This window comes from Mercurialis annua, linkage group LG6 (assembly GCF_937616625.2).
Source record: "Mercurialis annua linkage group LG6, ddMerAnnu1.2, whole genome shotgun sequence".
NCBI classification, from domain to species: domain Eukaryota; kingdom Viridiplantae; phylum Streptophyta; class Magnoliopsida; order Malpighiales; family Euphorbiaceae; genus Mercurialis; species Mercurialis annua.
In genome coordinates, this window is record NC_065575.1 from 3,377,633 (window position 1) to 3,390,923 (window position 13,291).

Sequence of the window (13,291 nt, forward strand, 5' to 3'; positions counted from 1 at the left end):
ACTCATAGTTACAATGAGAATTTGCTTTTAAAGTTTTGTATATGTTTCGTCATATATGAAAATAAAATTTAATTACTAAAAGACTTGTCAATTCCTACTTGAGTCTCTGGATCTCAACCCTAATCCCGGTTCGAGTCTAGCCCGACCTCAAATCTCAATCTTGATTCTGAGTCCAACCTGGGGCCCCAAACCCGGCCCGAGTCTTGACCTCGAGTCCCGACCCCGAGTTTTGACCCGATTCTGTGTTTTGATAAAATGGTATTCTATCGATTGTATAAAATTATAATTGTATTCCTCATTGGAACGCATAACTGATTTTTTTAATTCACTCGCTCATCTCTCAAAGCCGTAGTAATTCTATCTAGAAGTACATTTCTCTTGATATTTTAATTTTTATAATGAGAATTTCAGATTTTCAGTTAAACGAAACTAAATATCTTAGAAATAATATTTTCAAAGCTAAAAAATAAATGGAAAACAATTAGATGTAATCTTATATAAGATTACATCTTATATAAGATTACATCTTGCGTGGTTATTTCATAGATCGACAAACATGGAAATTGAGTCATCGATACACCCTATATGAATTATTTCGATGGTTAAAAAGGCTCAAACCGGATCCAGATGATAGCCATGAATTCTTGTTTAACATGGCTTCTCGCTTATTCAATTATTACTTCCAGTTTCATAGAAAGCCTAAATACGGCAAGACCTACGTGTTGAGCTCCCGCTCATTCTTCTTTTAGAATTACATAATCCTACGGGCGAGTTCAACATAGAAAGAATCGGAATCCTGTTGTTATGGAATCTGAAATTTCTAATTAAGTGAGAACAATCTTTTATAGGCTGATTGAAATAAAACAACAGTGTCTCAATCTTATATGAATTGATTGGCAGGGCCCGGTGGCACATCAATTGCACCCTTTTGAAAAAGAAAGAAGATATAAAACAGCTGCTAGGTTGGGGAATCTTCACTATTCTTCAACTTCTGTCTGTTTGCTAAAATTTGTTAAGCAAATCTTATTATAAATTGACCATTGCTTCCATAATTGCTTCATTACTTCTATCTCTAACCCCATCCACATGCTTTCATATGCAATGCATCTAGCAAACGTTCTTAGATACGCTATGTAGTCCACGTCATTTGCGGACAGAGTCAATAATATTCTATCATACCATTACGAAATTCTTAAATAGAATATGTTCATCATGTCATTGGTAGACATAACTAGTAATACATCATTAAATATAAAAATATTTTAATTAATTAAATTAAATTATTGACATCGTAGTAATAATATATCATGCCATTGACTCTATATAGGCAACATATTTTCTTTGTTCAAGATTCTTAAATCTGAGAAATACTTATGTAGACTATGCTCGTCGCGTTTTTTATGGATAAAATCAATAAAATTATAACATGTAATCAAATAATATTAATAATGTGATATAATTAATTCAAAACTTTAAGCATATAATGATGCGTAAATTTATTAGCTATGTCGATCGATGATGTGGTGATATAGTCATCAAGCACCAAGACACATTGGTGCCTCAGTTTATGGTAAATTTCATGCTTTTGTTACCTTAACTTGTGTTAAAATTTCATGCCTTAATAAGGTAAATGTCGTTTATGCACTCCAAGTAGGTTAAGAACTTAATTTAGCAGATTAAGAAAGCATCGGTTGGAATTAATAATTACCTCTTCTTCTAGATGAAAATTTTATATCTTACAGTGTCTATTATTTTTGTTTGGCAAAATGAAATTTTAGATACCGGCACTTATCTAGCATTGAATTCCTACACTTTTATTAAAATCCAGTCCGTTCGTATTGATATTGTTGATACTAAGTCCTTATTTAGTATTTTTTCGGTCTTACATTTTTTGTGACGGAAGGGTTAATTTATTATGAAATGAAAAGTTTAAGGATTCAATATTACATTGACCTAATCAAATGTGTAATGCCTTATTGTTTCAATCTTATGTTTAACAAGTGAAAATTCTTCGGTAATATCAGTTTCATAATGGTGGAAACAACAAAGTTATGATTTTGAAATACCATTTTTGTGTAAATAAAAAAGAAAAAGTAAATCTGCAAACTGACGTGAGAACATCAATCAACTATCTAAAACCTCCCTTTTTCTTTCTGGTGTCCAAACCCTAAAAAACCCATAAAACAAAATGTTGATAGAAATATGACATGTCAACATACATATCCTTAATCAGGGCGGACCTAGGAAGAGTTTATGATGGACAATTGACCACTTTATTATTTAAAATCTTCAAAAAAATATGAATATAGGTCAATATTATAATTTTTTTGTCTTAACTCATGACACAACCTTAAATTTTATTCTTATAAACTTTTGACACAACCTTACCCACCTTATAAAAAATTTCTCCCTAAAGCAGTAACAATCAAATCTTAATGATTGGTATCAAGTTATAAGGAACTTAGAATACCAATACAATAGTAGAATCTTTTGGTTCACTCCGAATCTTATTAGAATCGATTTGACATATTATCTTTACTCATTTTAAGGTCATATTTGGTTTAGAGTCGATCAAACGCTTGAAATAGAAAAGCTTCGAATGGTATTGTTGAAAGAGTTATTATCGTTTGTTGGATTTCATCTAACAAATCAAACAGTTTACAACAGCTGAACCAAACCGACTCTATAAGACCTAACTCTTCAAAAAGATGTAAGGATGCAATTAAATTCTTTATACTACTATTCTTTATATCTCCTCCAAGTGCAACTTTTTTTTTTTTTTTGGCTCCACCTCTCCTACCGATGCTCTTACTCCACAAAAGTGGCAAAGGCATTTTCTGAACATTGATGATAGCCAAGAAAATAAAATAAAAGAACAAAGAGAGAATCACATTCACTTTTGAAAGTGTGGGACAAAAGCAGAATATTGTACAACATTTTGGCCTTAAGTATCAAAATGAAATATTGAGCAATATACATTTCAGGAAACTGTGACATTGGAAATTGATAATTGGAAGACAGAACTTTGTCTCAAACCCCCAAGTTGTTTCTGAAACTCCTGCCTTACAGCAGTTCCATTATAAAATAACAATAATAATGAGCTAGGGTTAATTGCAACAAAAAAAAACCTTTTATTTTTGTAGCGATTTAAATATATTTTTTAAAATGTGTCATACAAATTTCAACCTTTCACTTTTCGACATTTCTAACCCAAAAACAATTTTCTTTCCAAACTATGTCGTTTTTGACAGTATTTAGTGAATGCAACAACGCCAGATAATATTTTTAGGCAAAACAATGTCCAAAAATTAAATGTTGGACTTTTTTATGTAACATTTTGAAAACGCGCTTAAATTGCTACAAAAATAAAAGGCTTCATTTGCAAATACCCTAATAATAATAATAATAATAATAATAATAATAATAATAATAATAATAGTCCTATATATCCTAAAAAACATCAAGAATTTTTTTAAAAAATGAATTCTTTTAGTAAAGTGTAATTAGATGTTTTACTAAAAAAATGAAAATATCATAACATTCTAAAAAGTTCATAATGATCCAGTTTAATGGGTGAATTCACCCACAGATTTCTCCAACAATGTGCTTTTTTGCTTAAGTTGGTATTCCTTGTATAAACTGAACTAAGGTTTCAAACAAATAACAAAAAAGTAGAGATTCTCTTGCCCTTTAATTTGTTTCCTTTCTTTTCTTGGCTTTGAAACCAAATTAAAACATTAGAATATAAGTTGATGTGTTTAAAGCAGTTAGTAGGTTCATGCACACTTCAACTTTTAATTGTAGCTCTATGTTAAGGTAACAAAGGATAAAAAAGTTGCACCTACTTGCTGGTGAAAGAAGCAACAACTTGATGTATAGATCAGTGTTTTAAAATCCGAACTGATATAGACATCGGCTTGATCAATTAAACCGGTTCACCAGGTCGAGTACAAATCTATGGTCTGTCCCAAACAGTTTTTATGGTCTAATATCAAAAAATATATAGTGTAAGATTTTCCATTATCAAGAAACTGACGAGTTTAATCAGTTTTTAAAAACTCACCGATTTTCCTATCAGTCCAATCTTGGTGAACAGATTTCCAATTCTAAACATGTTGTTTTGATCGTTGGCGAAAAATTCTTAGGTAAAACAAGTTCACACATGGATTATTTGAAGAATACATTATAGCAAGTTGATGTTACTCGAATTTAACTTGGACTATTCGAGCAACTACCAAACTGAATTCAAGCATTCGGACTCGAAAGACTTACGAGTCAACTCGAAGTTCAGTTAATCTACTTTCTTTTTTCTCTTATATCAATTTACATATTTATAAAATTGGACTTACTTTTATATAAAAAATTAAGTTTAATATATATAATACAAACAAGCTCGGTTCTTGACATGTTCAAGTGAGTTCGAGTTCAATCTTTAAAATTCGAGGTGTCAAACTCAATATTATATAACAATCTTTCAATTCGACTAGCTTCTTATTAATAGCGAAGATAAAAATCAATTTAGTTTTACTTCTAGTATCGAGATTGTTATATCCAATCGACTTCTTGAGTTCAAGTTCTAGCATCCGTCTCCCAAAATGAAAAATACATAAATTTCGAAGTTAAGTTGACAAAAGTAGTTACCATCATATGCTAAAACAAATTCAACTATCAACCTCAAATACAGCACATGAATATACAGGTCATTAGTGTTACAACTGCATCACAAATACAAACAAGATACACATACTCATAAACTCTTAAAACCCTAACGCATATACATTTTTCGACATGTTGCACTTAAACTTATCGAGTCCCGCATTTCATCATTTTATTTTTATTTCCGCAAAATACTTTTAAAATTCCAAAACTCTATTGTTTCGTTGTTTCTTATTCCAACTATATCATCAAATATTGAAATTTCTAACATGCATTTCGGATTCTGAAAAAGATTATGTACTGTATAATAGAACTAATATTATTTTCATGAAATGACAGCAAATGGACCAAGCATGATAAATAATCTAATCACATCATATCAAGTCATTTCTGAAATTGAAACATCCAAAATTGCATATGCTATGTACAAGGAAAAACCCAAACACCATATGAACATGACAAATAAACTTAACAATGAAAACAAACACCATAATTGAAAGAATTATCAGCCTACTATAAATGCTCAATCAGTACATTTCAAGAATATCAGTAGCAGTAAATAATACTGCAAGTTATGACTTATTGAGTTGTCTGCAAAATCGTTAGTTTTCCGGTTCTATAGTTTAACACCAAAGAATGCAACACGATAAATAATCAATTCACCTAAAAATTCAACCGATAGTTTTGTTATTTCTAACAGTTACCGCATGCAAATACACATTTTAGCAGTGCTTAAATATTTTATTTATAAAATGAGAGTTGTCAAGGAACGAACTCTATACCTTCCGTTCGTTCATAGAGACATTGATACCATATCAAATAATCAATCCACCAAAAACTTCAAACTTTAAAGTAAGCAAATTCCTAGTTCAAAACCTCATTGTCAGCAAGCAATAGCCACAATTAAGTGTTGATATATCTTGTGTTCAATAACTATTAGCAATGTTGGTTCAATAAAATGAAATAATCAACAATATTGGTGAGCATTCTTGTCAAGCATGAAGAACAAGCAAGACGGTAGGTTTTCATTAAAACTAGAAGGACAAACATACAGCCATTTTTGCGGTTATTGAATTATACACTTTTTATAAAACGGTTACTGACTTTTCATTTGTTACATTTTGATAGCCTAATTTTTATTTTTTTCAACAATAGGAGGTTACTCGCTCAATTCTAGCCAATAATCGCCTATATGGCCGAAAGATTGTTTACATGCAAAAGTTGGATACCCAACAATTCATCGGCCATATAAGTAATTATTGATCGGAAGTGATTGTGTAACCTCATGTTAGAAAAATAAAAGTTTGGTTATCCAAATGTAACAAATAAAACAATGGTAGCCATTTTATAAAAAAAAATGCATAGTTCAGTAACCGCAAAAACATTTAACCCGCCATTTTTTTACCAAAACTTAAAATATCACTTATAAAATAGTCTTTCTATTGTATGAAGTATATATACATGTGTACACATTACAATATACATCATGTACAACAAAATCTAACCAAAAACACAGCAATTAAGGAGCTGATTGACAATTTGACATGACTCCATTAAAATATACAACTTTAGTGTGAAAAAGAAGCTATAACCCAAAAATGGCAGAACAAACTTTATCATCTCTCAGCATGGAACTTCTCAAAAAAAACCAGAGATAGGGTAGAAAAGTTATAGCATTATGGATTATAGAACAAGCAACATATATGGACACTAATGTTAAAAAATAATCTATATCAAAGAACACATCAATCATAATTTATTACTCATTGTTCATGCATAGTGTTCAAATGTGGAATGCAACATATTATAAAAAAAAAAGAAAAAATTAAATAAATTAAACAAAATAGAGAAAGAATATAAAATTATTATGATCACATGACAAAATCTATAATAAAATAAATGTAAAGATCCAATGGGAGACAACACAACAGTGGACAGAAAGAAAAAAGCCAAGAAAAGCATTAAATACATGCATCAACTTAAAGTTAATCCACATTAGTCAACATTTGTACATAGAATTATAAGTAAAAAGATAAGTCACACATAAATTGAGCATCTTTCAAGTATTATATTCTCATTACAAGCCAAATACCAGATGAAGAACAACAAGAAAAAACAACTTTTGGTTTGAAAACATTGTTCAAAATCCAAACAAAAGATTGTAATGGCAGGTTCAATTCATCAAAAACAAACAATGGGGCAAAATTATTTGAGAAATTCGGAATCGCAGAATCTTTGAGATTGCTTCATCAAGGCGGGTTTCTTCTATAAAAGTCAAATTTTAGAAATCCGGAACATATTATTTTTCCGTGACTATATATTTCTGAAGAATCACAGCCTTAAGTCTGCGTAAAACTCTTGAAAATTAGAGTTTCGCCACTTGCGGTTTCTTAATACAAATTTAACTCATCAAAAAGAAAAACAATGGGGGCAAGTAGAGAAGCAATGCATGAACAAGAATCAGAATGTAGGGCAAAAAATGAGGATACAAATCTAATGAAACAAGTACATTATGTATTGATGAGTGCATGAAATTTCAAGATTGTCCATATTATAAAAATGTTAGAAGTAAAAAAGGTCTGAAAAGGACATTTAAGTAATTTTTCTTTCTTGTTTGGCAATAATGATAGTGACATGGCAACTACTTCTCATGCTAAAGTCTAAAGGAGAACAATAATTATGGATTCCATATTTACTTCTAGTTGATGAAGAACTACTGTAACCAAACTAACCTAACAGGAAATATGAAATGGTGCAACAAAATGTTAGGCTGCATTTTGTATGGTTGAAATAAAACAATTGATGGAACAAATATGAGAAAATATTAGCATAAATGGGGAAATTTTGACAAGGGCAAGACAAATTTGCAACACATAAAAGCTAGTTGAGGTTCATGAATCATGACAAAATGTATTTTTATGATGAAAAAATGAATACTTTACACTGTAGATCTGATCACTTGTGTACTCAAACAATAATGAACATGAAAAAAAAATTAAAAAAAAGGCTATAACTTCAAGAAAAGCATACTGATTTAATCATCACAAAGATCAAGAATTCATATATCTAGAAGATCTAACAAGAAATTAAAATTTCTTTTCAGCTTTTATTATCTATTTGTTGTTCTAAAAATGTAGCTTCTTTGATATTTGATTATCTTCTCAGTGCAATCATAGCGATGAGGAATCAAGAAGCTGAAAATTTGGAACACATAAAAGTTTTTAACATACAGATCTAGAAGAGAAATTAACTTACCAAATATTCTATTGATAATAATTAGCCAAAGTAAGGAGACTTGAAAAAAAATGCATGAACTTGAACCTCAATTTATTTGATTACCATAAGCGGAACCTCCAAGAAACCCTCCACCAGATGCACCATAAACGTCCGATGGGTCGACAATCGGCGATGACGACGATCCTCCGCCACCGCCCGTGGCACCACCACCCAAATGCAATTCTGATAGGTTAGGAAACCCATCTCTTGTTGTTTCAACTCCTTGATCATAAAGAAACCCTTTGAAAACATGACCACCAATTTTGACCACAGCTTGATATGCATACTCATCTTCACCATCGTCCATTGCTGTCACTCTAACACACTTGAAAACCGCCGGTGCACGTACTTGACCCGGTAATGAATCCTTATAACTCACATCTGCAAGAAAATTCAAGAAACCCTATTCAAAAAATTTAAAAATCTCACAAGAAATTCAAGAAACCCTATTCAAGATTTTAACTTTTTTTAAACAAACCCTAATGATTTTCTTGAATATTAAAACAAACCTTGTTGGCTAGAGCCGGTGTCGAAGCTTCTTGGTGGAGTAGTATTTGAAGTAGAAGTATGAGAAGTGGCTGTATTTTGTTGTGAGTTTATGAGTCTAGGTTTCTTGACACCAGAAGTTGAGCCAGATGAACCACCACCCGCGGCGGTTGTTATCAACTGCCGCTCTCTCCTCCTCGCCGCCGGTACCCACGTGCTCCTCACGTGAGTATTACAATCATATCCACGGTTTTTACAGCAAGTTCTACACCTTCTGTGAGTACAATCTTTTTTAGCTTGGTTACCACAGTCTTGGCACGTTGTTGTACTAGATGAAGCTGAATTACCCCCACCACCTCCGCCACCACCTCCACCACCTCCGCCGCTGTTGTTGATACCAGTTTGAAAGAAATTAACGGAATTGTTATGATCAAGAAGTGAACTTTTCTTGATATTATTATTATTATTATTACTATATGGATTTTGATTCTGCCAGAACTGGATTCCACTAATCTTGCTCCGCCCACTATTCAGCAAATCTTGATCGTCCATGTTTTGCGGCGGGAGACACGGAGCCGCCGTAAGAAGCGGAATAACACCTACACCAACGCCAACTCCAAGAGCAGTAGCCGCATTACCACTGTTAATCGAGTCGTGCACACCACTAACAAGATTAAACGAACCAGAAGAATCATGCTGATGGTGATGCTGTTGCTGATGGTGGTGGTGGTGGTTAAAAGAACCCGCCGGAGCCACCACGAACATCCCCATTTCAGGTGGAATACCATAGTTAACCGTTCTCCCAGCTGCCGCTGAGTTAGACCAAGACGGCCCAGCTGCTGCAACGGCAGCAGCAGCAGGTCCGGCATTAAAGCCGAGTGAAAGCTCGTCGGGACCTGCGACGACGCCGCGGATGGCGGAGGAAGAAGATTGAGTTGCCGCCCAGTCTGCAAAAGCTCCAGAGGAGTCGGATAAAAGCTGCCTACTCCTTGTAGTAGCCACAACTAATAAAATGAGATTAAATTCAGCTTCTTTAAATCAAATCCAATCAAAAAAAACCCCACAAATTTTAAACTGGGTGGTTCTTGTTTTTTTAGTTTTTTTGTTTATTACAATTATAGAAGAGAGAGAGACTATGAATGATGAGAAAATCTATGGATATGTAGGTGTTATGTAAGAGAAGAGTGTAGTGTGGGGTCAAAAAGTAAGGTTTCAGAGATTTTGTTTCTTGATCAGTTCAATAAAAACTGTGATAAATCTGCCATTGTTGAGGCTAAATATTTAAATGACAAAGACAAAATCTTGCTGCTTCTACTACTACTACTACAGACTACAGTTTACAGTCTACGCCATTAACTGTCAGTTTGGCTTTTGTGATGAGATTTGGAGTTTAGATTTTTTGTTTCTTTTTTGTGAGTGGAAGATAAGGATTTGGGAAGATGGAGCAGAAGCAGCAGTGTTTTTGCAGAGGAAGAGAAAGAGACAGATAGCAGTAGTAATTAAACAAGTTGCAGAAGAGAGATGAGAGATGAAGATGATAACTAAAAATATTTAACCAATTTGCAAAAATAATTTAACCCAAATGAAATTATGAAATTTATGTGGTGCTGTTGTTATTTGTTTGGCTTTGCTTAACCTTTTTTTTTTCTCTTCTTCTCTAGCATTTTCCTCTCTTTTCTTTATTTATTTTCTTTCCTAATTCCTCATAATCATTAGGAAAAACTCTACTAGCGGTGCCTAATTTTTTTGTGATATAATAGTGTGATTAAATAATATTAAATTTCGTATTGTAACATTTTAAACATATATGGCAAAAGGTATAAAAAAATTCTCGTAATTTTTATAAAAATACAAATCAGCCCTTTTACTTTTGGAGTATAATTAAGCCTTCTTTATTTTCAAATATAACAAATAACTCCTTTCGTCCAACACCATTTGAAACGCTTGTTAATGACTGACATGTCTCTCATAATCATGTAAGAAAAAAGTTCAAAAATAATTTTAATGTTTAAAATATTTACCGAAAATTTGTGGGGGTTAGTGTCCCAAAAATAAACTAAAAGGGTTTATTTGTTCGATTTTAAAACAACTAAAGTTTAATTGCTCAATTTTCAAAACATGAGAGCTTAATTGTGCATAAAAAAAGTAAAAAGTCTCATCTGCATTTTTGAGAAAAATCGAGGGTTTTTTTTGTACTTTTTGCCAACATATATCAAACTAGCGTGTTTAGTCATCTTTGATAAAAAAAAATATATAAAAAAAAAGGCTAATCACCTTAAAAACTACCGACCTTTCATTTTGTTTTCAATAACACCCCGACCTTACAATTTCGTCAATTGCACCCTATTTCGTATTTTTACGTTTCAATAGCACCCTAATTTAGAAAAAAAAAATAGACGATTTTACTATTATAAGGATTAAATTTTAGGGTAATGTCAAAAAAAATCACAAACTTTACATGTTTTCTCATTTTAATCACGCAGTTTAAATTTTCTCATTATCATACATGAACTACCACTTTTTCTCAAACTCATGCATGGTGTTGAGGTGTCACTCATTCATTGATGCAAAATGACCTCCACCTCAGCGAATTACACCAATGGATCCATGACACCTCAGCACCGTGCAAGAATTTGAGAAAAAATGTTAGTTCGTGCATGAAAATGAGAAAATTTAAACTGCGTGATTAAAATGAGAAAACGTGTAAAGTTGGTGAATTTTTATGACATTAACCCTAAATTTTATAAAACAATCAAATTTAAAGGTCATTTTATACCTTTTTATACTTGGACAAATTTTAATAAGTTCCTTAACTTAAAAAATTTCAAATAAATCCTAAATAAAAAAAATTAATTAGATACATATACAATTAATTATTTAATTCAAAATTAAATAAAATACTTAAAACGGAATCCGCCATCCCCGCCACCCACCGGAGACGACTCGCCTTCCTTGGGGAAGACCAGCTCGTCTTCCTTGGGGAAGACGATCTGGTCTCCCCCATGGAAGATCACCAGATCTGCTGGTCTTCCATGGAAGACGTACAGCTCGTCTTCCATGGAAGACCGGTGATGGAGAGCGGTGTTCGAAGGGAGATGGTGACGGAAAGCGGCGGCGGGTCCGAAAGGAGGCGGTGAATTTTTATTTAATTTATTTGTTTATATATTTTTTATTATAGAGAAGAAGGTTTATATGTATAATTAAAAGCATTATATAATATTTTGAGTTTTTCAAAAATTTGAAGGATTTGTTTTGAATATTTTTCAAATAAAAAGAGTTCAATTTAATACTTTAGGGTGCTATTGAAACGCAAAAATACAAAATAGGGTGCAATTGACGAAATTACAAGTTCGGGGTGTTATTGAAAAAAATGAATGGTCAGTAGTTTTTAAGGTGATTAGCCAAAAAAAACTATTGTGTTTAGTCATTTTTCAGTTGGACAATCAATACAATGAAAAATAAATTTAAAATTTGATGATATATAAATTATTGTTTTCATTTTACACAGCCCTTAAAGATTGTCAGTGTCATTTACCGTGTTTTTATTTTTTTTTGCAATATATAATTGTTCAAAAATCCAATAATTTATGGCTGACTTAGCAGCTGTAAAACGACATGGCGTGACAAGTTAGATGTACGAGTAATTTGATCATAATTTACTCAAGAGATTTTTTGAATAATTGATGTTTTTCATAAAAAAATCACAAAGAAAGTGATCCTAAATTGATTTTTGAGTTGAATCAACTTTGCAACAGGATCATATTACTTATGACATTTGACATGTCGCGCTATGTCGTTTTGCGGTTGTTAAGTCAACAAAAGATCACTTAATTTCCAAACGATGATATAATTATAAAATGAAAAAACGAAATTGACAATTTTTAAATGTGGCGATAGAATTGTAATTTATTACAATATGTAATTAATTTTTATTTTTTTGTTAAATTGTGGACCAAAGCAATGCATCTTTTGATAGGTTTTAACAAATGAAACAATATTGAATAATGATATCAAACTGTAAAATGTCAAATTTAAAAAAAATTGTGTTGCCGAGTTTTATAATTTGTGTTTAAATTATTAAAGGTCTGATGTCCTAAAAAGAACCTTAACCTTTTAGCCTCTTTTTAATTTCACTCTCATGTTGCAAAATCGTAAATTTTACCCAAATCCATATCTTTCACTTGCAATTGTATCCACAAATAGTAAATTGACCTATCTTTTTTAGAAAAAAAGTTCAAATAAATTATTTATTTGAATTGTTTTTAAAAGAGTTCAAACAAGTCATTTGTAAAAAAAGTTTGAATTTTTTTCGAATAAAAAAGAGTCTAAATTATAAAATTGGGTACAATTAAAACGTAAAAATGTGCATTTAGGTACAATTGGCGATCTTATAACATCGGAGTAAAATTGAAAAATAGATAAAGGATCGAAGTTTTTTGTGACATTAAGCCATTATTAAAAAAATGAAAGATTGAATTTTATTTGTAAATAATTCATACCTTTTTACTAATATAATGGAGCAATTATAATCTATCATATCGGCAATTGAAAAATACATTTAAGTATTTATTTAATATATTTTTGATAAATGAAAATATTAATATAAAAAATAAAAATCTGAATACTAAAATAATAAATTTAGAAAAGTTCAAATATTAATAGTGTAATTTTCCCTAATCATTATCATCACTTATTTATTCCACTTCTTCTTCACTTTTATTTATTATCTCTAGAGAAACAAATGCACACACTTTTTCTATACTGTTTCCTGAAAAGAAATCTAAAAGAGAAAAAGACCATGAGGTGGGTTCCTCCCTACCTCTCCCTCTCTATATTTGCTTTCTCTCTTTTTTACCAATAGTTTATTAGTTTA

The 13,291-nt window shown here is 31.4% G+C and overlaps 1 protein-coding gene across 1 annotated transcript; it reads right to left on the reverse strand.

The window, feature by feature from the left end:
• Positions 1-7,732: 7,732 nt before the first annotated feature.
• On the reverse strand, positions 7,733-9,456 carry LOC126688384 (protein LATERAL ROOT PRIMORDIUM 1). Its single transcript, XM_050383056.2, has 2 exons — positions 8,442-9,456; positions 7,733-8,313 (listed from the first exon to the last, which is right to left on the reverse strand). Exons 1-2 carry the CDS (start codon positions 9,187-9,189, stop codon positions 7,979-7,981), a joined length of 1,083 nt encoding a protein of 360 aa, XP_050239013.1. The 5' UTR covers positions 9,190-9,456; the 3' UTR covers positions 7,733-7,978.
• Positions 9,457-13,291: the final 3,835 nt, after the last annotated feature.

Bases quoted from the DNA above. Each gene is read 5' to 3' on its own strand.
- LOC126688384 (XM_050383056.2), bottom strand. From the start codon at position 9,189: ATGGGGATGTTCGTGGTGGCTCCGGCGGGTTCTTTTAACCACCACCAC. The intron at 8,314-8,441 runs GTTTGTTTTAAT...ATTTTCTTGCAG, and splicing joins CACCGGCTCTAGCCAACAAG to ATGTGAGTTATAAGGATTCA.